General features: G+C 32.8%; 2 protein-coding genes across 4 annotated transcripts in view; one reads left to right on the top strand and one right to left on the bottom strand.

Annotated features, from left to right (window-relative positions):
* The window catches only part of tei (irregular chiasm C-roughest protein teiresias), a 578,605-nt gene that overhangs the window by 114,077 nt on the left and 436,809 nt on the right, over positions 1 to 27,719 (top strand). The gene's annotated exons all lie outside the window — the stretch shown is intronic.
* Positions 510 to 21,358, bottom strand: LOC140441370 (uncharacterized). 3 transcript variants are annotated; one of them, XM_072532066.1, is made up of 3 exons: positions 18,845 to 21,358; positions 5,340 to 5,522; positions 2,982 to 3,115 (listed from the first exon to the last, which is right to left on the bottom strand). In XM_072532066.1, exons 1-2 carry the CDS (start codon positions 21,063 to 21,065, stop codon positions 5,497 to 5,499), a joined length of 2,247 nt encoding a protein of 748 aa, XP_072388167.1. In that variant the 5' UTR covers positions 21,066 to 21,358; the 3' UTR covers positions 2,982 to 3,115; positions 5,340 to 5,496. The 3 variants fall into 3 exon arrangements, with proteins under 3 accessions (XP_072388177.1, XP_072388167.1, XP_072388159.1); XM_072532076.1 differs by lacking the exons at positions 2,982 to 3,115; positions 5,340 to 5,522 and adding an exon at positions 510 to 618; XM_072532058.1 differs by lacking the exons at positions 2,982 to 3,115; positions 5,340 to 5,522 and adding an exon at positions 8,094 to 8,249.

The raw sequence follows: 27,719 nt of genomic DNA, 5'->3' as shown, positions 1-27,719 counted from the left end.
GTTAATATTTCATCATTTTTAGTACAAAAAATTAGAATATTTTTTAATTTTTAGTACTAAATCGACGCGCGCATCTAATTTGTAGATAACACTTTTTTAATTTTAAATTCAGTAATGAATTTGGCACATTGATGAGCAGACCTAAAGTTTTTGTTACTTATAATTATACATTATAACTTTTCAAAACGATTATAAGTAATATTTGTTGCAACGCAAACTGCTACAGTAACAGTAAAAGTGTCTGCAAGGTCAGTTCATAGAATTTTAAAAATGCAGCGGAAAAAGCACACCTCAAAGTTTTCCAGGCATCATAACGAGCTAATTGTTAGCTCCCAGGCTTTCATGCCATGTAGTATATATATTATGCACAGGCTTTCATGCCATAGTTATAGCGTTCGATATCGTAGAGCTGAATCAAGTTTCTGGGCTGTTTTATTTAATGACAGGTAGCTCTTTTAGACAGCATACTCAATAAAAGTCATGTTTAATTGAAATAAAAATATGTTTGGAATAAATAAATATCAAACATAAAGTTATTATTAAAACACTAATAAAAATCAACTGCAAATCCTACATCTACGGTCTGGAAGCACGGGTCGGCGACCTACTGTTTATTACCTGCGAAAAATAAAATATAACGGTGTGTTAATACACTCGCAGCTAAGAAAGCATAGCACGGATTAGCGGAATAGATATGGAACGGGCCGATTAACATTCGGTCTTGCGAGAAGCGAAAAGCGACTAATCAATACTTAGCCACGGGAAAGAATAGGTATGTCTCAGATAAATACTCCAAGACCGGATATGTAACTTCCACTAGATCAACACTCTAACAGAAGCGGTTGACCTTCAGTTAATATCTTAGGCCCTAGGGCCAGTGGAGTTATTATTAGATCAACACTCTGACGGAACTCTGGACGGTTGGCCTCCAGTCAACATCCAAAGACCCGGTAGAGTTCCCACTAGATCAGCACTTTAGCAAAACTCACCTTTCTCTTGTGACGTACGCTGTTTTATACGGTCGAAGACGATGCACGTCGTTACATATTCTGGATTTTACTTCTTGCTCTGAGCCTTAAGTCGTAGGTATCTAGTATTTTGAGACCCCAAAATTGACACTCTCAGGAAAATTCAGCTTTTTCGTATGATTTTTAGAAGTTCAATGGTATTTGCGTCTCTGACGACTGTATTTTTTATGAATATACTTTAAGCATTAAGTACGATTATACTGGAAAAAGAGGTATTTCATAAATTAAATTTATTATTTTTATTAACTTTACTACTTAGAAATATCTTAAAGCAACACACAGAAAATTAAGAAGTTAAATAAAGAAATTATTATTTTTATTGTAGAAGGTGTTGCCTACTATCTGGATATCGCTCATTATAGCCTCTTGCTGCAAGTAAATAATTATATATTACATTTATCTAAAATCTATAACATATCTACCAGTCTTCCCATTCAAAATTTATTGTTGACTATTGTGAAATAATTAAAATTTAAGAAAATGTCAAAACGATTTAATTTAAAACTGAATTGTAAATTTGTGACACATACCTTCATAGCAACCGTAATTTTAATGCTATTTGCTCCGTGCGTGACTGACGCGACACCTACCGCCTTCGTCTGACTGTTTTGGACCTCCCAATTTGAGGTTAAACACATGATAAGTACATACGAAATTGACAATTACTAATAAGTTTGTTAATTATATTTTTTCAGTTTATATATAAAATGGATGTAGTTTTAAGAACTGGGTTTCTAAAAGTTTATCATAATTTATCTTTTCAACCCCAAACGGAAAGGAAAGGGAGAAATCTAGTACTGGCAAATCACGTTTGTCGTGTGGAAGAGCACACGACAAAAAAAAATAGAAAATGCCATACCTATTTAGAGCAAGTTGGTACTTAATCTTATGTATTTTATTGCCAGTACAGAAAAAATAGTAGGAATATAATTGGGACTTTATTTTCAGATATTTTATTGCCGGCGAAATGAGCACTACAAATTCCATCATTAGATTTTGGAGTCCAATCTGTTCAGAAAATAACTGTTTGATATATACACCTATTATAATTGTCACAAAAACGAGGTTAGGTGATATTTACTTTTTCATATTAACAGCATGAATCAATTTTCTTCTTTTCTCTAATTTATACGTAAGCTTTGAAAACTTATAAAAACTACACTCACCATTTGTGCTATTATTAATACAATTAAATACGAAACATTTATCTGCAACCATTTTTGATCAAATTTATGCGTAAAAAGATAGATTCCATTTTGTCATATTTCACGGTACCCCTACCATAGTCACGCACGGAGCAAATAGGAACTCATTTAGAACACCTTGATGATGGCATGATACAAATATATTTGTATATGGATCTCCTGCCCAAATGGACATTTTTGACACATACCTAATTTCAGCTAATACAAGTTACATTTCCAATTTTTCTACATTGTTTCAAAAAATATATTTAAATATTGAAAAACCGCAGAATTTTTGAAAAACTGCTTTAGAGCACTTCGCATACTTTTGATAATACATCAAATATTAGCTATATTAAAACAAAAGTAATATATTATATATTTATTAGCAATTTTAAAAACAAAAAGTAAAATAAACAATCAAAAACAAATAAAGCACATGAATAAGAATAACCAAATAGTGTAAAAACTCATTGTAAGTCAATTTAAAACATTTATGGTTGATTAAATAGATATTTCTTCTTAGATTTGCATGATAAACTTGTTCCAATCGACGAGGAATTATGTCATTTATTTTTTGTAACGAATCGAGGTATGTTAGGTGTGGGGCTAGGAAACCAGGTGTGTTAAGTATCCTATTGACTTTGTTGTTAGCAGTATTGTTATTAAAGATAGCCATTCTGAGTTTTTTATGGTTTTTATTCCGGCTTTGGTAACTCTTTGAATATATTTTTATGACGATAGTAACTTTATATTTTTTGTTAAATTGAATGAAAAGCAGCAAACTTCTGGTATACATCTTTAACCACTTGTAGATATCTTCTACTGTATTGTATACAAACTTGTCAGTAAAAACAAAATGGAATAATTGTAGTTCAATCTCTGAATTTTTAAGCAATTGTCCTAAAAATAAATTTTTTATATAATAATATCGTTACTTTGCGTAAGACAGCAAGTAATCTCAACATAGCACGTCCGAATAGCTGATAGGAAATATTCGTGCACATACACAGCATATATAAGAGTAATATCTAGGTAACCAAATACGTACTCGCGAAACAACTGAACATATTACATAGCGTAGTAGCTATGCCATTACTAAAGCAAAGCTATTGATGAAGGTTCCATAAACCTTTTGATTCAGACAATCACAGACGGTAATAATAAAAAAGTTAAAAAAAACTTAGCAAGTAGTACTGGAGAGGATGAACAAACAAAAAAGTCGTACCGACTATTATAATGAGAAAATTACAATTTCTGGGATACATTACACGCGGACATAAATACCAACTGTTACAAGTGAATATGTAGGAAAAAATTTAAGGTATGTGCAGCATAGGAAGAAAAATAATGTCGTGGTTAAGAAACCTTAGTGAATGATTCGCTTGCAGTTCTATTTAAGTGTTCCGAGCAGCAGCCTCCAGTGTCAGAATTGCCATTATGATAGCCAAACCTTCGTGGCGGAGATGACACACAAAGAAGAAGTAAGCTTAAAAAGTGCTCTCCTAGTAACTTAGTAAAAAGTACCAAAACTCAAACGGAAACCAAAGATGGCTTATGAGACTAATTACACTATAATTATAAGCACTTGATTGTTTAACTCGTTTTAGGTATGGGTATAAAAGTAAACTGGAGCCAGTCGCTTAAGAATATTATCTAATTTAAGAATATTATACGTAAAACTGCCAACAACCCAAGGCTGCCATGACCTAATAATTTAAACTTATTAACATACAATATTTTTAACCGTGAATTAAGATAATTTGAATATGCATATTGCATGCTTTATCTGTGAAAAGATAATTTCTATCGGCTACTTTTCCTGATCTCATATCACTGATGGTATATCCACTCAGTTATCGTCAAATAAATATTGTATATTTATGTTTTAACTATATTACTTCTATGTGGTCAGAGTCTTCGGTAATAGTAATAATTATCCTTAGTTAAAATACCTAACTAGTGCCTTTTCTTTCTACCTCATATTATCTATAGTTCTTTAAGATCTTGACCCTATTTTTCAATATAGCTTGCCTTTGCTATTTTTATAAATATTCTGATCTTTTCTTGGATTTTCTTATAGCTAACAATATCATTAATCTTTTTTTATATATAATTAAGATTTCTTCTTTTGTGTATCAGTTTTCCTACACTTCACATATTGCGTTTTTAAAAGATTGCCAAGTATATTCTGTTTATTTAAATTTTTCCAATTTTATAGTTCCCTTAATTTTAATATTCAACATCCCCAATACTTAAAGAGCATCTTAAAATAGATAGATCACTTCCACAGAACACAAAGAGAAATATGGAAAATGATCAGTGGACAAGGTAAAGAGATAAACGAACTAACAAAAACAAGACACATTTAGAAGGAAACATGGGCAGATTGCTTTGGATTCATATTGGCTAAAGGTGACAATAATGAACTACCAACACCAGAAGTGATGAAAAACGAAGAAATAATAGAAAGAAAGCTAAAGTAAGAATTAGGAAAATTAAAAAGTGGAAAATTACCAGAATGGTGACGAACCAACTCCTAAGTACACAAGATCTGCTCTCAGCAAACAACTATAAAAACTTCTATACCACAAGAATAGAGGACAAGCATCCCATGAACTAGAGATGTTTGGGATTCAAAAAGGGAGACAAATCAGACTTGAAGAACTACAGATGAATTATCCTATTAAACACAACACTAAAATTAACAACTAAAGTAATAACAAATCTACCATCTGACCATAGATGAAGTAATAAAATAAAAAGAAAAACGAATATGGGAGCTACTGATAGCTGGGAGTTGGGATAACCGTTTTGCTTGCTTTTTTGTGAAATGTTTTTCCAGTAGTCTAGTACTTTTCCAAAGTACATATTGCATGGCACACGAAATTAAAACTGGTGTAATTTCAAAACTATAATATGTTTTATGAATATAATGCGTCTGTGGTTGCATTTATTTAATATTTTTAATATTTAATTTATTTAATTTATTGCTTGTTACATTTATAAAACTACTGGGATGAGGCTGTTAATGCAACTGTCAAATTTGGATATTTGATTTGTATATTGATTTATCCTGAAAAGGTATGTATCTTATGTCTAAATTATAAAAAATGATAAAACTTACATGTATAAGATCGGGCGTAAACGTTTTGAGCACCCAAACTCTATTTATATTGTTATATTTTGGTGAATTGTACTAATCAGTATAAAACAATTATCTGTGCGAAAATGAAGATATTGCAACAAATTTTTCACTCATGTATTAGCCAATAAGTTTGAAACTAGTTATCTTGAGGTTTCTTGACCTCTGAAAGCAAATGATATCAAGATCATTAAAGCATTTAGTAGCTAAAAACTCACAGGCTTTCGATTTTTCTTTTATTTTGTTCAATTTAAATCTAATAAGTGAACATAATGATAGAGATTATTATGAGAGAAGGAATTCTCAACTTAAGTCTGAGTGATAACGTTTGGAATTACACAAACGACTAGTAAACAAAAACATAACCGACTTAAAATGTTATACATAAACATCAATATACAGTGTGTTCCAACGAACATTTGACTTCTCCCCCTAGAAACTTAGAAACCATGATTTAAAAAAACATGAAGTCTCCAACCAATACAAACGTCAATTTGTATTGGGAAAGGGGCGAATTTTTATTCAAAATTCATGCCCTCAAATGTAACCCCCTACTGCCCCGCATCAACTCCCAGTTTTTTTAAATACCAAGTTGGTCTGTGTCGTTTTAACTGACAAGAACCACGTGTTAAAAACCGAGCAGGGAGACATGTAGCTCCTCAAGTATTAAATTTTATCTTATCATATAATTTAATTTTGGAATGATGTTAACCCATATATGGATGTCATAGCCACAAATTCATTGTTAGCTTCAACTAAATAAGGCACTAAAGATGATCTGATTAGATCGAAAACGTTATGCTACTGTATAAATTTTGACGACACTTGTAAAAGTTTTAACTATATGTTTTTTATACCTAAATACAATTGTGAAGTGTTTTAACCTCTGTATGTAATTTTTTCTCTATACGACACTTTATTTTTTTTATTTTACGTAATAACTTTGAAGGTCATTTTGGATTTAACTAATTTATTGGTTGAATATCAGTAATAACAAAAAAAATATAAAATTTTACCAATTTTACTAATGTGGCCCAGTATGTCAAACAGGATTAATTTTGCTAGAGAAACTGTTGTTTCGATTACAAAAGTGTACCACTCATTAATCCAATTTTGCTTTAGACTTTTCTTACGTGTAGCTGTTAGATCGCTTACCTATATCTAGCTAAGTTACTTCTGATCCCTTTTAGATCTTTCGCAAAAAAATCTGCGTTGACGTTACAGGAAATAACAAAGTATCCGTTTATCCAAAATTATGTTCCTCCAGCAGCATTAGTTGGTTTCATAAAATTTTAGCGACTTTAAGACTATTTTTATATAAATGTTAACGTGATTTTTTTAAAGCTAATAATGCAGAACTTGAATCTCACTTAATTACAAGTTGGTGGTTAGAATTTCTTTTAACAGTCCATTGTAGAGCTTGAAAAAGAGTTAATGAAGCATCGTGTATTTAACTTATGCATCAGGCAGTCTTGGTGATTCGAAACATATATGTACAGTACAACTGACTCCCATTCTTAATTTTTAACCATCCATGAAAATTCTGCATGCATTATCAAGCTTGGCTCTCTGATGCTGAAAATCATTTGAATTCTCATTGTCAAAATTTGGGAAACAAACATTGATTTCGCATAGGAAATATTTGATTACTGTTTAAAAGGGAATAAGCCATAACTAAAGGTTAAAGTAAGTTTACTGACTTTTCAATTTTCACTTCGGAAATCGTTCTCAAAATAAAAACATTAGTAAATTAAACAAATTTTGTTTTTTTGTTACTTGGTAAAAAATTCTTCTACTAATTTAATTTTATCTGACTCATTTATATTGACAATATTGTTGAATTGCGTTCTTGGGACGACTTTACTTGTAAGATAGTTCATTCGATTACATGAAATCAACTTTAACTTGAGAATATCCGTCAGAAAAAATCATAGCATGTAATTCGTCTTTAAAAAGATAAACACATGCCATGATGACAGTAAAATTCTCCTGTTAGAGATTTCATAGTAAATCATGAGGAAAAGCCAGGAAAACCAGTAAGTATTTGGTCTTATATTTAGTCTACTCTCAATAAACACCAAATTCCTTATTTGGAGTTACTAATACTGGTATTTTCCTTTTAAAAACTTCCTGTTTTAATATGGGTAACTCGATCTTATTACATTCTGCCGAGAAATTTGCGACACAATTGGTCTCATTTCGCATAATTAGAGCCGCTTCTTTTTTGGAGATATTTAAATTTCTTAATTCACCTTAAGAGACTTAATTCACCTGGATTGTTTAGGTGTCAATAAACGTTAGGATAATATGCTATTACTAGAATAGTAGAATTTTTGTTATGTCACCATTTGTCGACTAGATTAGAAATAGAGATGTCACATATTTTTGAAGTAGTTTAGGTTGGTTGTAAGATTGGCATTAAGAAATAAATTTTTCAACTAAAAAGTCGTCTTAAGTATAAGTAAGGTTCTATAGATTCAGATGAAACATTCTCTATAGGTGTAGATTTGAGCTCACCTAAAACTAACCACAGAGTCTTTTACTTAATACGGTCTAGTTTTTTAAGACGACTATTTGTGGGTGATCCATATAGACAGCTTGAATAAATGAGTACTTTAATGTTGTGTATTAAATAGTAACTTTTATAGTTAAATTTACTGCTATTTAAATGTAATATTTTGTCATCTTATTTTTTACGTTGTCAAAAAATTACAAATAAACAATGACTGCTTTGGTTTGGTTTTATTATTCAACAATTATGTGTAGCATTGGTTTTAATTTTATGTTGTAGGTACATATTTAAATTTATTGAAAATATGATAACTAGAATAAACAAACTTATTGCTCTTGATCCAAATCCAGATGAGTCTAGTGATGAGTCTACTTCCAAAGCTAAGGAAGAAATTAAATTAATTAACATTATAAAAAATATTTCCTTTAATGAAACCGTATTTATAAAACATCTCCTCTAAACATTTATTAAAGCCCTAAAACATAGGCTCAAAGTAAATGAAGAATCAAAATGACCAAAAATAACAATAAAACAATTAATACATATCGTAAATCGTTAAAAGTATTACGTATGAGTGATGAGTAAATATAATTGTTTTGCAGTAAATTAGATGGACTGATACTGTCAATTATTGAAAACAGATAATATTCTATATTCTATAACTCATAATATTCTATATTTGTGATGCTTTACGGACACATGGCAGGCACTTGCTTTATAGTAGATAAAAAATTAAAACACCTTAAAAGAGACTTTTGGACGATAAACCCCATAATGTTTATTCTGAAACTGACAAGAACATTTTTTTTAATGATTTCGTCTTAAATATACATCTAAATAATAATATCACTAGTTTAATTAACTGAATTACTTAGATACAAAGTGATTTATTCAATGGTTTAGTACTCAGCGGCGGCTCGTGGCCTAAAAAAGTGGTGAGGATGAGGAAAGCTTGCCGGAGCCAAAAGGAGTTTTGGTACCTACTTCGCGCCCAAATCTCATTAAAAATTGGTAAAAAAAAATATATAGAGTTTAGGGCCCTAATACCTTGAAAACAGTTTTTTAGGGCACTTATACTAGATACGATTAGTTCTGCTTGCTTGGGGTATTTTAGTTCTGAACCTTGACATTTCATTGAGGGTTTTTTGGCGATTAAAACACCACGCCTTCAAAAACGGGTTGGTGAGTTTCGATTCAGCCGCCCACTCTGAGTCAGATGCTGATTGCAGCCGACCACTCTGAGTCAGACGCAGATGTTTAAAATACTGGTAGGTCGACCATGTAAAAGAACATCCCTTTTATCTTCATTTCTCCAATGCCTAAACGGAGTCTCTAATATATTACACACCAAGTCATTAATTTAGCCACCATTTAATATAGTCTTCTGCAGGTCATCATGCAGGGTAGAGTCGATGGCAAAAAGGGAATAGGTAGAAAGAGGAAATCATGGCTGCAAAATATTCGAGACTGGACAAACATGACTGTAGACGAATTATTCCACGTTGCAAAAGACAGAGAAACTTTTAGAAATGTGATCGCTAACCTTCGTTAATGGAGACGGCATAGGAAGAAGAAGAAGAAGACGTCATGAACTGGATTCATGTCTGTCTAAAATTATTTTTGTCCTCACGAAATCCACAAGAACACTTTATATCCAAATCAGAGAAATGTATTTATAAAGTGCACTAAACAAATAAAATTAATACTGTGAATAAACTAAACTAATAAATACTATACTATACATTATACTATATAAAAAATATCTATATAATAGACTAAATTTCAAAATATTGTAGCTGAGAGAAATTTCCGAAAAATAGGAATACCAAATACACATCCAACAGTGGGTGAAGACAAATAATATATTTTTAGATGGAACTGCATTCACCAGTTTTCTCAGCTATCACTAAGGATAGGCTAACGTCACGTTGCCATGGCAACCGTGAACGCTTATGTAGATGGATTTCGCATTTCAAAAATGATATTCACCCATGGTACATCACCTATTCCTGAATCCTACACGGCTAGTGACACAGGTCAGGACTTGACCGTCAAGTACGTACCGCTAATAAAGCTAGTTGTGTTTTTTAATTTTTAGATTAATTAAAAGAGAAAATAAATAATTGATTGCAGAATTTAGATATAATAATGTTGCTTTCATTTTTTATTTATTTGTCTCAATTTAATTATATTTTTTTGGTGAACCTCACCTTCACCTACTTCACATGGCCGGCCGCCGTTGTTAGTACTAATAAATAATTAAGCGTATTTAAAAGCATTTTACGGCTATATGCTATGTGGTATATGTGTGTATATGTGTAGAGGAAACGGATGGCCTTAGACATAGTCTATTAGCCACAGGATTCATTTTTATTCATACACATATAGGTACATATTAGGTGCTTATAAGGTTAAATATCGATTTTAGCCTCTTTAACGTAATTTAATATTGCATCTAAAACGCGTTTATTATGGTTTGATAACAGGGAACCAATGTTGAGAGGGAGAGGGTTGTTGTATTCTATTAGAGAATTATATAGTCTAGATGCTACGTGATATAGAATTATTATATTTTAAAAATATTTTGTAATCCTCCTCCTTATAAGCCTATACCGGTTTACTGGGTAGCTTTTTTATGAAGCTCTACCAGAACTGACAGGTTAGTTCTATGTTCTGTCCAGGACACGCGTAGAATTCTTCTATAGACCCACATTTCGATCTTTTTCCTATGGATTTTTTGAGAGTTGATGTTTCAACTGCGTATGTAGCAATGGTAAAAATAAGGGCATTGACCAATCTGAGCTTAGTATTTTTCATAATTGTTCCATATTTTAATCAGTTTAGCTGTTGCGTTTCGGGCCATTGCTAGTCTACGCTTTATTTCTGAGGAGCAATCGCCATGGTTGACTATCAGGGAGTCCAAATATATAAATATGTCTACCACTTCGAAATTTGCTACTTGGTGTATATGCAGTAGATTATTATTTGCACTGTCTGCGATTATTGTTTGTTTTTCCGGAGTTGATCTAAAGTCCGAATTCTTTGATTATTCGGCTTAGCCGTTCAGTAATGGTAATCATTTTGACTTCACTCGCTGCTAGTATAAGTGTATCATCTGCGTACCGCAAGCTGATGATTTTTCCGCCTCCTAAAGTGATTTTTCCATCTAATTCATCTAGTACTTTTCTCATTATATATTCAGAATATATGTTGTACAATAATGGTTATAGTATGCAGCCCTGTCTAGTTTCTTTCTTTGTTTGAAAGCATCTGAATATATTCCTTGTATTCTAACTTTGGCTGAGTTTTTATGATACAAATTTCTTTGATTCTGTGATTGGAGCACACGGTTAGTGATCCTTTTTTATAGATAGGGATTAAGGTTGATTCGCGCCACTCATCAGGTCATTCACCTGTGATCCATATTATGTAGCAGATATCCAGTATTACATCTACGCCAATCTCGCCCATTGTTTTTAGAGTTTTTAGAGTTCTCATCCATTGTTTTTAATGTGATTAAAGCCACTTCAAATAAAGGGAAAGTCAATTAATCATGTATTGATAAACACATTCTTGGATGCGCTTGGGCTAGCTTCTGATAAGGTGGTCAATGTGTTTCTAACGTATTTTGCTACATACTCTAATTCAATCTTCCCGAAGTGGTATCAAAATTTGAGACGGATGTTCTAAATGGATGCTGGGGCTCTCCAGCCCAATATCAGCATACGTGTTCCATTAGGAATAAATCTGAATCTCGAGGGTCAGGGCGAAATATTGACTTCAATCTGTCCAAAAAAGACCATGCTGACTTTGGTAATATGTGGTTTTGCGTTATCTTGTTGAAGCGTCTAAAATAGCGTATGAGAGAAGGTTCCACAGTTTCTTTTACCGAACGCTGAGCTGTTATGTTTTCTCTGACAAAGATTGTATCTTCAACCACAACTGATGGTATACCACATCGTAATTCCATCCATTAGATACACGTGTAGTCCATTGAAAAGTTAGATTTAGGTTGAATTTTTTAGAGGGTGTTTAGTGTAAGCTTAAGTTTGAGGTTGTGTGCTTATCCACCAGCTGCCATCTTGGAAAAAAAGTGCACAGGGTTTTCGCGCAGTATCTTGTAAACTAGCAATCCTACAGAAAATGTTATCAGATATTATTTGAAACAAATTAAATAGTCTACTACTTTATTTCTATTACTTTTTATAGCCCAACTACTTTTTTTGGCGTTATAACTTTTTTTCTGGTTATTTTACAATAAAATGACATAAGAGCAACAATATAGACAGTTTTTTATTGAATAATCTCCACTACAAATGTATGTGATATAATAAGCTTACCTGAAAAAAGTTTAATAAGATGTACCAACATTATAGCAAGGTTTTCATGGTTAAAAACAGAAAAAAACAATTTTGATAGATCTTCTGAAAACTGCTCTATCAGATGTTGCTATTTGGTGTCGACCAAGCTGAATTAGATGCACATACAGTCATTGTCCGTTTTACGCTTGCTTCATTCCAATTCTATGATTCTGTGGCTGTCGTAGCCGAGAACATTGACATTGTTGTCTTGCTTACGGCATTAGGACTGCAGCAGTCCAGTGTGTATTTTTCAATCTTCAAAACGGTGCAAATCGGATCAATTATATGATCCTTTAAGTTCTATATATGTCGATTTTATTGCAGAGAATTGGCTATTTTTCCATACTTTTGTAGGATAAATCAGTAGCTTACAAGATCGGAAAACTTAAATTTATTGCTTCTTCTCTTCTTCTTCTTGTGCCACTCCTATCGGGGATTGAAAATCATCAATGCTATCCTGACCTTGTTTACAGCTGACCTAAAGAGTTCATTAGTGGTACAGCCACACCACTCTCTCAAACTACGCAGCCATGACATTCTTCTACGACCTGGATTCCGTTTTCCTTCTATTTTTCCTTGCATTATATTTTGAAGTAATGCGTATTTATGTCCTCTCATCACTTGACCCAAATATTCTAGTTTTCTTCATTTGATCGTTGGCAAAATTTCTGGGTCTTTTCCTATCCTTCACATTACTTCAAAATTTGTAACTCTTTCAACCCAACTTATCTTCAGCATTCGACGGTAGCACCACATCTCGAAACTTTCAATATTTTATATGTTGTTCTGTTTGAGAGTCCAGGCCTCTACACCGTATAATAGCGTGTTAAATACATAGCCTCTTACCATTCTTAATCGGAGAGGGATGCTTATATCTCTGTTGCAGAAGAATTTTCTCATATTTATGAAAGTGGCCCTGGCAATTTCGATACGTCTTTTCATTTCATTGTTTTGGTCTCCAGTTTCGTTTATTGCAGTACCCAAGTATTTGTAACTTGATACTTTTTCAATTTGAATACCGTTTATACTAATATGTGTTGGTTGTGTCATGTTCTTACTGAAGACCATATACTTAGTTTTTTTTGATATTGATACTTATGCCATAATTCTTGCAGGCAATATTTATATTTGTAAGTAATCGTTGTAATTCTTCTACTGTTCTTGCAACTCGTACAGTGTCGTCTGCATATCTAATATTATTTACAACCTCTCCATTGATTATGATTCCTTCGTTTGCTTGCAAAAGGGTTTCCTGGCAGATGCTTTCACTATCATCATAAGTGGCTCAACAATCCGTTGTGGATCTTGGCCTGCTCACAAAGAACTCGCCACTCCTGTCGATTCCTGGCAACTTCCCTCCATCTTCTAACCCCTAGAATCTGTAGGTCTTCTTCCACATCATCAATCCATCTCATTCGTGGTCGTCCTCTGCTTCTTGTGCCCTCTGGTTTTGAAAATGTTAATCTCTTCGTGTATTCGTGATCTGACATCCTAGCAATGTGTCCAGCCCATCTAAGTCTCTGCACTTTAACGAATTTCACAATATCTGGATCGGTGTATAACTGATACAGTTCAAAGTTGTATATTCGACGCCATAGCCCATTTTCATTTACGGCCCTAAAAATCTTTCTAAGAATTTTTCTCTCAAAAATATCAAGGAGTCTTTTATCATTTTGAGATAAGATCCACGTTTCAGCCCCATATATCAAAACTGGTCTTATTAAGGTCCTGTATATATTAAGCTTTAGTGCACGTTTTATATTTTTATTTTTTAAATGTCTGTGGATATACTTTGAACAGTTCTGTTTGCTATTGCTATGCGTCTTTTTATTTCGTCGCTTGTCGTGTTTGTTGCGTTTACTAGCGATCCAAGATTCTTTGACTTGCTCAAAGGTATGGTGGTTAATTTAAATTCTTTGTTGGATATTTCGAGGGTTTTTAGAAACCAACATATATTTGGTTTTTTCCTCGTTTACCACAAGTCCTAATTCACTTGCTGCGTCCGCAAGCCTTGTAAAACACTGCACCATGTCTCTCATACTTCTGCACACTATAACTATATCGTCAGCGAATGCGAGAATTTGCGTCGATCTATTAAAAATAGTTCCATTCATTCTAATATTTAATTGTCTGATTGCCTTTTCCAAGGCAATTTTAAAGCATGAGCTTACGTTTTGCATTGTTAGATGGGTCAACTTAACTAACTTAGGTGGGATCCCAAAGTCTATCATTGCATTATATAATGCAGTTCTTTTCACACTGTCATAGGCTGCTTTGAAGTCAATGAAGAGATGATGTGTTTCTATGTTATATTCTAGTGACTTTTCTAGAATCTGCCTATGTGCTTGAATTTGATGTGTAGTTGACTTTCCAGCAGATGCTTTCATTATAAACATTAAATAGCAGCGGTAACAAAATGCATCCCTGTCTTACTCCTTTATGTATTTCTATTGCTTGTAATATCTTATATGTAATTTATTGCTGGACAGCAATTAATACAAACGATCCACTAAGACAGCGACCAAAAATAAAGTTAACTTGTTATCGCTTCCTCCAACACAAGATGCCACAATAACCCAGTTTATTAAAATGTTCAGTCGTAGCTCGGCAAACACTGCGATCCTGAAAATTCGGGCTGGAAAAAGAATGAACAAATTTTGATACCAATTCAAACTTTTAGAACTCCAGGATCCCCCGAACTTCTGAAATTAAGTTTCTGCAGCTGCAAGAGAAACCATGTGTGGTTGCCGAAAAGCAGGCCTTAAATTCTGGGCAGTGTGCATCAATTATTCTGGTGAAACCTACAGTGTAACATCATGGAAACCTCTGATACTAAATTAGATCCTGGACCATCAAAGAAAATAAAAAAAACAATAGAAGAAAACAACTTTTTAAATATATAACTATGCTCAATATTATCTTGCCTGGAAAGGTCCTTCGATTATGCCTAATGGCGATACTACGTAAAAAACGTGCCTTCGGACTCTACCTCATAAGTTGTCGAAAAAAGGTTCGAGAATAAATTAATACTAACATAGGAATGTTAACAAAATTCTTATGAGTATTTAAGAACCTGGTCAATTTTGGCGCATTGTAAAATCAATAAAAATTACACAAATTATATAAATTTGTAGTAATAATTATATTTTTTATTTAACGATAAATTACAATGGAAATAAAGTTGAAGACAATTTTATTTCTACAAATAATGCTTAATCAAATTTTCTGTTGAATTGATAGTTTACGAGACACAGCGCGAAAACCCTTTGCACCCTTTTTCTAAGATGGTGAGTATTCAAGAACCCAGTCACTTCAGAGCGCTATAAAACCCAGAAATATTAATGAAATTAAACAAATTTGTAGTGAAAATTATTCAATGAAAAACCCTCTTTAATATTGTTTTTACGTCATTTTGTTGTAAAAGACCAGAAAAAAAGTTATAAGCAAAAGAGAAAATTTGTACAAGAAGTTTTGGTTATTTTGCTTATAAATTTTTTATTTTTTATTGTACGAAAAAAATTAATTTGTAGGGTTGTTAGTTTACGAAATAGAGCCCAAAAACCATTTGCACCCCTTTTTCAAGATGGCGGTAGGGGGACAAGGAGGTCGGGAGGAACTTAAGCTCATATATACCCTCCCAAAACATCAACAATACAATTGTGTTCTCTCAAAAATGCACGCTAAGGCCTCCTAAATATGTAACACTTCAATGAACTGAGTTCGATAAAAAAACTGTGGATTTCGTCTATTACCCAAACTCATTTTATTTTAGGTCTAAGGCATAAGATACGATCTCAAACAACTAAGAGATGATGACGTAAAGCAAGAAGTACGGGAATATCTGAAGAACAACATATCTAAGTCAGAAGTAGTTAATGATGTTGACACCGAAATAAACCACTTAGAAAACATTGGGAAGGAAATATTAGACCAATACCTGCGACCGAAAAAGGCAGAAAAGAAAAAACCATGGATGACCGACGGTATATTACAGATGATGGACAGAAGAAGAGAATCCAAGCGGAAAGACTACGTTGCATATCAATTTCTAGACAAAGAGATAAGAAAGCTGTCAGAGAAGCTAAAAATAAAAATCTGGAAAAACAGTGTGAAGAAATCAAGAGATTGGAACGTAAACATGATTCGTTAAACCTCCACAAAAAGATCAAAGAAGCAGCAGGCATCTATAAATCAAAAAACCCTGAACCCTTAACAGACGCTCAAGGAAATCCAATAGTTGATATTTAAGAAACAAAAACAACATGGATGAACTATGTGACAACAACATTTGAAGACGATAGGAATGTCACCATCACACAAAATAAAAATGACGATACCGGACCACCTATTCTCGAAGCGGAAGTAGAAGCTGCTATAAACAACATTAGGAAGGGAAAAGCCGCAGGACCAGACGAGTTCTACTCAGAATTTTTGAAAATTATGGATAAAGTCGAAGTTAAAAGACTTACCTTGATCTTCAACAATATATACCAAAGTGGAAAAATACCCCAACAGTGGCTAAGATCGACTTTTATAAAAATCCCTAAAAAACCCAATGCCAAAAAATGTGAATATTATCGAATAATAAGCCTTATGAGCCATCTCCTGAAAACTTTTCTAATAATTATACATAAAAGAATATGTAAAAAGTGTGAAGAACACATGACAAACACACAATTCGGCTTCAGGGATGCATTGGGTACTCGAGAGGCACTTTTCGCAATACAAGTTCTCTTTCAAAGATGTAGAGACGTGAATTGTGATATATATGTATGTTTTGTTGATTACAAGAAAGCGTTCGATAGAATAAAACGTGACGAACTGATGAAAATATTAAATTTAATTGGTCTAGACAGCAAAGATCGCCGTATACTACACAATATCTATTACGAACAAACTGCAGCTGCTAGAGTTGAAGATAAGTTAACAGACGACAGAAAGATAAAAAGAGGTGTGCGACAGGGATGTATATTGTCCCCATTACTGTTCAATGCATATTCAGAGCACATTATGAACCTAGCGCTAACGGACATAGACGAGGGAATACTTATAAACGGAGAACGATTGAACAACATAAGATTCGCTGATGATACTGTCATTTTTGCAGACAGTCTTAAAGGTCTGCAGACACTTGTCTCCAGGGTGGCAGAAGTAAGTAGCAGGTTTGGGCTTGATTTTAACATCATGAAAACCAAATACATAGTTATAAGCAAAAATAGGATACCACCTGGTCAATTACTAGTTAACCAACAACCTATAACACAAATCACCAACTTTTGTTATCTGGGTGCAAACTTAAATGAACAGTGGGACCAATCGACGGAAATGAAGATAAGGATCGAGAAGGCAAGATCAGCTTTCGTCAAAATGAAAAAATCTTTAACAGCCACGATATAAAATTGACAATAAAAGTTCGTTTACTAAACTGCTACGTATTCTCCGTTCTTTTATATGGCGTGGAGTCATGGACCCTAACTGAAGCATCACTGAGGAGACTTGAAGCATTTGAGATGTGGTGCTATAGACGCATGTTGAGGATTTCCTGGATAGACAGAGTTACCAACGAAGAAGTACTACATAGAATGGGTAAAGAGCGCGAACTAGTCATAACCATAAAACGTCGCAAACCATAATACCTGGGCCATATAATGCGCAATGAACAACGATACAACCTACTTCGGATCATACTTCAAGGTAAAGTGCATGGGAAAAGAGGTCCAGGACGAACAAGAATATCCTGGCTGCATAACCTGCGAAAATGGTTTAACTTAACCACTACCGGACTTTTCAGGGCAGCGGTCAACAAAGTCAGAATAGCCATGTTAGGGTCCAACATCCGCAACGGATAGGCACCATCAGAAGAAGAAGGCATGTTTTCCCTGTATCATTTAGAATGATGACGTCGATATTCAGGGGTAATAATTATTACCCAGTGTGGCCGAATTGAAATAAGGTAAAAACTGCGAATTCACCAATAAATTGTTTGTATTCCAATTAGTCTCCTATGTTTTGTAAACCATTCATTTGCAGTAGAGTGGTAGTGGAAAAGCGGTCTGTTATGGAGTGGTATGCTAGCGGTCTGATATATTATGATTGATGGAGAACCATCAACGCTTTGACGTTCTTTGACGCCACCCTGTGCTCCTTGGTCTTCGTGATCCCCTCTTCGTCTTCCAAGAACCATACACCTTTTAATTAATACGAAACTGAAATGTTAAAATCTTTAGTGATTTGCAAATTTAGAGAAAAAAAATGAATAAAGAACGAATACATAAACTAATCATTTCTTGTTTTTGTCAAGTTTTTGCCTGTATATCAAATTTTAATAAAATAAATTACTTTATAATGGATACTCGAATTTCTCTGACCCTTAATATATTTTATAAGTGTGTTCTTAATGTAATATACTGGAAAATTAAAACTACAACCGATATAAAAACTATTTTTTTTGTATAAAGTAGATCATAACAATGAATATCATAGTAATAAAAAATCAATAAGGATTTATATAAGATGTTGTTTGTCTTTTCAATAAGATTGGTCTTATACCAGGAGGTAGTTTTTTAGCACTTCTTTGTTTCAAGCAGAATGTGATATCTTTAGATATTTCTTACCTTTAAACGGTACTCCTCGTTGTATATATATTAATCGGGAGTCAACGTGCTTTAGCTTACTGGAATTTTCAGGATTTTTGTCACGTCTGGTGAGTACTTTATCATTTTTTATTTGATTCATACTCTTACTTTGCTCATACTTTATCATAAATTTTTTATATGCAGATTTATGCGGAGTAAGAATACTTTTAACAGGCCCGTCAGTTTGACCGCTGGATGCTGCTGGATTTGGTACTTTGTAGTTACTGGAATTGCTTGCATCAGGTTGGTCATCTTCACTGGTAGATGCTTTATTATATTCTACTTGAATGTTATTTAGAACTGACTGTTTGTCTGTAATATATAATACAAGTTGATTGCTTTGCTTTGTGGATGCTTGGAGTTTTTGAAGCTCCTCTGGTTTTTTATCGTTTGTATTTTGAGAATGGCCATTTTGGAGGATGGGTGCTTTGTTAATTTCTTCTTGATTGTTTGTTAGTGAGTCTGCAGGTTTTATGTGCTGAATATTTTGACCAGGAGAAAATGTGTGTTTTTCCTTTTTCTTTTTATGCTCTGCTACCTTAACATGTCTTGGATTTCTTGGTTTCTTAGATTCTTGGTTTGTATTTTCTTGGCTGGTGGATATTTTATGATTTACATCGTGTGTGTTATTAATTGGAACTATTTTTTTGTCTATAGCTCCAGGCACACTATTTACTACAGCTTCATCACTTTGACTTATAAATGATTTAAAATGTTCTTTTTGGCTCTTATAAAGTTCATCTAAGTTTTTATCCATGGACTTCGCAGTATTACTCACTTCAGATTGATTATTTTTGCTAGTCAATGATTTACGATTTTCTAATTCGACGTTGCTAAGTTCAAGTAGCTTTTCGGTAGCAGTTTTTTGCGCTATACTGCTTTCTATAGGTAGATTACTTTGGTCTATTAATGGTTTATGATTTTCTACTTCATTGATTTTAAATTTGGCTTGAGTTTGATCTTCTGCTTTTTTAATGAGATTATTTGCTTTATTTTTTTCATCTTTGTGTGCCCTGTCCCTCGTTGTGTCTTCTATAACTGGTGATACTTGCTGTTGTTTTACAGATATTGATGTTTTAACAAATGCAGTGCTATTTTTTGCTTTCTCCTTTTTTCCAAACTTAAAAAACCGAAAAAAACTAAATTTTTCTTTCTTTTGTGGTTGAACATCGATAATAGTCATTGGTTCACACCTTACCCACATACATTGTTGATGCTTTTCTTGTTTAGTATAGGCAGGGCAGAGTTGGACCTTTATATTATCTTTAACTTTATTATTATTTTTTTGTTTAGATTTCTGCTTGTGCTTTTTCCTTTTTAAACTGACTTCAATATTAACATTAATATTTTTCATATCTGTACGACTTTTTACGGAGATTGCAAGCGGCTTTTTTTTGCAGGACTTTTCAGTATTTACGTAACTTGTTTTAGAATTAGATTGGCAAAGGTTTCCCCAAGCCTCAATAGATTGATTTTCTAGTAATTCATTGGAAGAAAATTCTTCGTAAGGGGAATATACATCTTTTGAAGAATTGGCGTTAAAATTATTATTTTTATAACAGTTCATGTTACCATGTCTTCGGCACTCAATTTTAACAAAATATTCTGTTTGGCAATTTTTCATACAATCTTCGTTTTCTTTAGTTTGACTTCTATTTAAACAGCTGTGTGAGTTAATTTGCGTACCACATGTATTATGTGTAAAAGTAGTTAAATTAGAATTGATTACTGCATTTTGAAAGTTATTTTCATTTTCAAACCCAGAAGCATTTAAATGTTGATTTGTTGGTGACTCCATTTTTTGAGATTTTATAGAGTTTAAACTTTCTTTATCTTCGGCTAATAAATTAGACGATGATATTCCAACATCTTTAAATGTTGTAAATCTAGCTGTATCATGATATTTTTTATTACATCTCATTTTATAATTTTGATAATATTGACACGGTCTTTTCTTCTCTGTTTTGAAATGTTGTCCGTGCATTGGGCTTTGTATATTTGGAGAAACACAATGAGTACCTCCACCATACCAAGCTTGTTTATTATATGAGCTGCGCAAACAATGTTTACATTTAAAATTAGTTCCATATTCAGCTGGTACGTGCGCAGGACTCCCATAATTTTGTTGTTTTAACATTTCAAACACATTATTCTCTAATTGGCAATTTTCTTTCTGCTCATATCCTTTTTGATTACTCATGGTTTTCTAGAAAGTAATTGCAGGTTCAGCAAATGGAAAACAACCTACAAACTGGTTGGTGAGGTAATGTAGGATGAGTAATAAGAATGTGCCAAAAATGAAAAATTTAATACAACATGAATTTGGCAGATATTTGGAAATGAAACCTTGACCACTACAGTGACAGCACTGACACGTTAAACTGGAATCATACATCGTATCATTTTACTTTAGAATTAAAACATATATAATTATAGATTTGTTAATTTACTAAAAATTTTGACGTATATACGGAACTTTGACAAAAATATTCAACCTTGTCCATATATTATGTCAAATATATTATTTCAGAATCACACAAGATGGAGTTAGATAGATATTTATAGATATATGATAGATATATGGTTTGGTATAATATTATTTTAGTCAAATTTTAACGATTATAATTTGTAAACTTGAGGTCATGATGCATAAGCATGACAGTAAACTCTCTCTTAAGAGACACCTTAACATGCCGGATACCTCTTCTACACGGACTGTTTTTAAAACAAAAATCATTCTGAGATATATGAAACTGCACCCTTTAACTCCCTTCAACGAACACTCTTAACAACTGACACAGACAGTAAATAATGACATTTTTTTTTTAAAGATTTCCTTAACCCGGTAGTTTAATTTATCATTGATCATATATATTTTATAATTGTTTTTTTATTGAGATACTGCTTATGATACAAAAGATACAAATACAAAAGTTTTTTAAGAGTATAGTTCAATCTTCATGTCTACACATGCTTTCCTTAGGGTATGGTTTCAGACCTCTGGAGATCTCAGTGTCTTATCCAGTCTTTTTTCATCTCACCACAATAAAAATAATAGATTATATATTATAACTTTAGCAAACAGAGTCATCCTTTACCCATTAATTTTCTTGGTTTTCCATATTTTGTTAACATACATTAATATTTAATTAACACTCTACATCCACCTTATGTTCATGAACTTATAACTTACATACCTTATATTTCTGAGGTAGGTACCAAATGTTATTTTTAACATGTACGGCCTTTTTCTACTTAAGTTATAAGTGAAGTAACATACCAGCTGTACATTACACCAATTTTCTGTTCACCTTCTATATCAAATATACACACCCACATACATCAATCAACATTTTACTTTGTAGTAATAAAATTCAAAAATCCAACTTCCTACACATATGTGCTTTCCATATTCCAGGTACCAAATGTTGAAAAAACGAATAGGGCCTTTAATAAAAATCTTTAGTTCTCCATCATTGAGTTTAAAAACTTTCAGGGTAAATCATAATGTTAATTCCAACATATTGATGGTTGCTACTGTTATATTCAATCAAATTTTAACATATTTATATTGTTCTGAAGCTATTTTCTTATGACATGTTAAAGTAATTACTATTTAAATGGAAATAAGTTACAATTAAAGTAAGTTTATTGACGTTTCAATTTCCACTTCGGAAATCGTTCTCAAAATACAAACTTTAATAATTTAAACAAATTTTGTTTGTTTGTTACTTGGTGAAAAATTCTTCTAATAATTTAATTTTATATGACTCATTTATATTGCCAATTCAGACATACATTATATATTTTAAAGTAGACGACTTTAAAATGATATTGCCAATATTGTTGAGTTGCGTTTCTGGGACGACTTTACTTGTAAGATAGTTCATTCGATTACATGAAATGACAAACACATGCCATGATGACAGTAAAAATCTCATGGTTGTGATTCCATAGTAAATTATGAGGGAAAGACCAGGAAAAAAACCTCATAATACTCAACGGCCTCAATGACTTGGTTGTGATTGGCAAAAGGAAGTCTACAACTTCGAATCTTTTTTTTTTGAGATAGTCCCATAGACGTTCTATAGGAATCATGTCCGGACTATTAGGTGGCCACTCTAATAATGGAATATCAACATCATTTAGGTAGCATCATGTGTCGAGCCACATGAGGATGAGCGTTGTCTTGCATGAATAAAAAATTAGGCCCAAGAAACGGAGCAAAAGGCATTACATGTTCGGCAATAATGTTGTCTAAGTAATAATGGGCATTCATAGACCTCGTACATATGGGGACCAACTCCGTACGAGCTTCAAAACAAATTCCCCCCCAAAACATTTTAAAGCCACCACCAAAAGGTACTTTAGAAGAGATATTGCAGCTGGCAGACCTTTCTCCTCGCCTTCGCCAGACACACTCATGACCATCTGGAGCTTTTAGGCTTACTCTAGTCTCATTGGAGAAAAGAACTCATCTTTTCCAATCATCAATGGTCCAATTTTGATGCAGTCTTGTAAAATTCAATCTCTGAACCCTGTGTTCTCTGGTAAGCAAGGGTTTTTTGGCCGGTTTCCTGTTGCTCAAATCTGCTTCATGTAAACGTCTTCTTTCTGTTCGAGACGATATCGCGACATTTCGAAAATCTGCTAGTTCATTTTTTAGCAAATTGCTGGCGACTCTCCTTTCTCTGAGAGCACGTTGTCTCAAAAAACGATCATTAATTTGATTAGTGCAACGTTTTCACCCTTGCCCTGGTCTTCGATGGTACGATCCTGTTTCATTATATTGCCTCACCTTGCGACTGATGCTGGAATGATGTCTTCCTAACAAACCTGCAACGTATCGCATTGAATATCCGTCATCTAGGAGCTTCATCGAGTCTATGCTTGCACTGCCTCCTCTATTGACAAATTTCTTTGGCGGTTCATTTTTTATTTGATTTTTATGCAAATGAACTTTCAAACATGCATGTGATGAAAAATATCACAATAAAAAGCTTGTTTCTTACAAGCACTTTGCTTTAATCGGCACTTTTTATGAAAAGTTTAACTCACTTTTAGTCTAAAACGAAGTTTAATACAAATTATTGTTAAAACAAGACTATTATTAGCTTACATAACAACTGTCTTTATAGGCAACTTGTACAGTAAATTATCAATAAATAAAGATTATTGAGAAAATATGAGTGGTGCGTTAGTTTTGTCCAGGAGTTTATAATTAATATTAAATACCAATCAAATCAACCAACATAATAACTTGACAAATTGCCAATAACACTCTAACTATATTTAATCCATATACTTTCTTAAAACACTAAATCTCTGGTGCTATTCAAAGATTTACGATTTTCCCCCTGTCTTTAGGCTGTGTATTTTATCTCGTGAACTAACTCAAGATAATTAAACCGCTCGTACTTAGGGTTGCCATTTATTTTGTGCCCGACATAAAAGATGCAAATGATTCGAATTTTACATCTACTAAAGCACAACACTTGCCTGAAAAATAATGTTATTATCAGTTTAACTAAAAGCCCTTTTTAATACGTATTACACTCGACAATGTTGTATTTAATGCTTCTATATTTCACCAATAAGGCTTTATTTTAGAAATATCACACTAATAGATAAATTTTGAACTTCATCTAAAGAACATAGATCACATAGACATATAGAGTCGATCCGCTGGATCTTTGTACAAGTATGACATTTAAAAACTTACGCACAAGTAATGCACTTCAAATTTGTATCTTGGTATAAAACATTTAATTTAGAACCTTTTAAAAGTGTCGTCCAAATTTACAAGTGCGTAACGTCACGTTTTCGATCTAGTTCAGATCATCCTCAGTGCCTTCTTTTTGTACTTGAAGCTAACACTAAAATAGTATCGGTGACATCAATATATGGTTTTACATGTTTAAAACTTTAAATTCTAATGCGACCCTAGGTCGATGACAATGGACAAAGATTTTGATACTTGATCTTTGTCCATTGTCATCCATTAGAATTTAAAGTTTTATACATGTAAAGCCATATATTGATGTCACCGCTACTATTTTAGTGTTAGCTTCCGTGGCAGCGGTAGCTCAGTGGCTGTGTTACTGGCTTAACAAGCTAGAGGGCCCGGGTTCGTATCCCGGCTCCGACAACATTTTCAAAATTCTAATTTAACTGAGCTTCGGAGGGCACGTAAAGCCGTCGGTCCTGGCTACGAAAGTAGTCGTTAAGTCATGTTAGGGGCGCTTGCGCGACCTGAAAACCCTAACCCTAGACCTTAGCCCGAAGGTTACACGAACTTTACTTTAGTGTTAGCTTCAAGTACAAAACGAAGGCACTGAGGATGATCTGAACTAGATCGGAAACGTGACGTTATGCACCTGTAAATTTTGGACGACACTTTTAAAAAGTTTTAAATTAAATGTTTTATACCAACATACAAATTTGAAGTATTTTACTTCTGTATAAGTTTTTAAACTATGGTATACAGCCAACTATTGGGATTTTCCCATTAACTTTTATAAGTATGCCATTATTTACGAATTATTTTTTATATTACGTTTCTTTCCTACTCATAGAAAGTAAATCGATGAACTTAAGTCACCTGTCCATACATAACACCATGCATTGAACAAAGACAGCCTTAGAACGATGATCTCTAATTGATTTATCTACTGACAATTGACATGACAATTCTATTTGACATAAATTGTATTCGCGTTCTGAAACGACTATAGGTGACAGGGCCAGTTTTAAAAGATGACGGACGAAATAGGGATAACGTTTGTTGACATTGTAAATTTTATAGGGAATTTTAAAAGGGCCCCGAGTTGAAGGGCAAGCAATTTTAGATTCCAACTATATTATTACTTGTGGACTTTTATCATGTAGTGGAAAAACCGCAGTAATACAAGCATTGTGCCTTTAAACGAGCAATTTGAGAGGAGTACCCCACCAAATAAAAGTGAAAATTGAAGTGATTGATAATATTACAAATGTTGTTTGTAATTGTACATTCATTTAAGTCTGGAAATTCAGGCAAATGCAAACATATAATTGACACGTTACCATATATTTTTCGGTTAGGACTTACATAGTGATTTAATACAAGTAAAAGAACTATTTTGGTATAACTTCCTGTTTATAATTCCTTACAGGCATACGATGGAAAAATTAAGCACCACAGACATCAAACAACAGTAAGCAAAATAAAGAAACATAATGTGTATAAAAGTATAGTGCCAATTAACCAGTTTTGTCACATAAAAAAAAACACTGCAAGAAGAGAATTAGATACGCGTCTAGCAAAACAAGCAGATACTGAGATATTGAAGATATTACTCTCGGGAGTAGAAGATTCAGAATTAAGTCTGACATAAAAAAGTGTGTTTCCTATACATCAAGATACAAAGTACTATGAGGCAGAAATGCTTCAGATATCTCTATGTCACAATATTATTGGCAATAAAGAAGTTCTACCAGACATTGTTGATACATGGGCTACTGATATTTTACTAGAATATGATTTAGCTATATTTTATAGAAATAATGTTGAAGTGAGCTACAGTAATTCTGTTGAAATGTGTTTAGCTACGCTAAACCAATCTGAAGAAGTGTGAAAAAAATGAGACGACAGAGTAACTGGAACCACTTGTTACCATTTATTTACATAAGTAAAAACATAGTCAAATAAAAGCCCAAATTGGCCACTTAAAGTCAAGCAATAATTGCATAATTTCAATTTTAAAGAAAATACTGTAGTATTACATGTGAAAAAGTATGAATCAGTTGCTTTAAAAAGGTATGAAAAAATAACTCAAAGTAAAGTTGAATTTGGGAATTCTTTTATATGATGTATGTAGCATGGCTGGCAGTAAATATCGATGGAATTGTTTCGGGAAAATGTTGTGTTGAAATAAAATGCTCTCTGGTAGGCAAAACAAAATCTGTGCAATCAATTTTAAGTGACCTTAAATATTTATGCATAATTAAGGAAAATAATATTACTTTAAAGAAAAATCTTATGTATTATAGACTACAATTGCAAATATTACTTACTGGACTATAAATATGTCATTTTGTAGTGTTTTGTCCATTCGATAAGTCCACCACACTTATTATCAAAGTACCATTTTTTGATGATGCAGAAGTTATACAAAACAAGTTAAAAGTTTTGCTAGGCGTATATTTTTACAATCTTTTACCAGTTTTATTTTAATTATATAAATAAAAAACTTGTTTTAAAAGATTGTTTTATTTCTTATCTGAAAAAGGTACTTAGGTACTTTTATCTGAAAAAATATTTACACTTGACTATACCCTCATTTGTTAATTTAATAGATACCTATACATATACATACAAATATAAATTAATATTTATCATTACTAAGTATTGGTGCAGGAAGCTTAACAATACCTGAAATAATATTTATAACAGAGTCCATATAAGAAACTAGGTAGGAATAAATTAACTCTTGCTTTAGGAATTTTAAAGATTTTTAGCCATTGTATTTCAGCAGTACAAAGAGCATCTTGTATTGATAATTGTTTTCTTTTTCCCAAATATGGCAGTATTATTAATTCGATTTTCTTTTCAATTATTCATTTTCTACCAAAAAGCCCTTATCTACCATTATAGCATCATCACTTGGTGTCAATTTGTCCAATAATCTTGATTGAATAAAAATTTCTTTAAAAAAATTAATGGGAAAATCCCAGTAGTTGGCTGTATACCATCGTTTAAAAAAACATACAGAAGTTAAAACGACACAGACCAACTCAGTTGGTCTGTGTCAACTGACAAGAACCACGTGTTAAAAACCGAGCAGGGAGACATGTAGCTCCTCAAGTATTAAAT

Source organism: Diabrotica undecimpunctata, chromosome 1 (assembly GCF_040954645.1).
Source record: "Diabrotica undecimpunctata isolate CICGRU chromosome 1, icDiaUnde3, whole genome shotgun sequence".
Classification (NCBI taxonomy): Eukaryota; Metazoa; Arthropoda; class Insecta; order Coleoptera; family Chrysomelidae; genus Diabrotica; species Diabrotica undecimpunctata.
The sequence above is the reverse complement of the archived record's forward strand: the minus strand, read 5'-3'. Positions and strand labels throughout refer to the sequence as shown.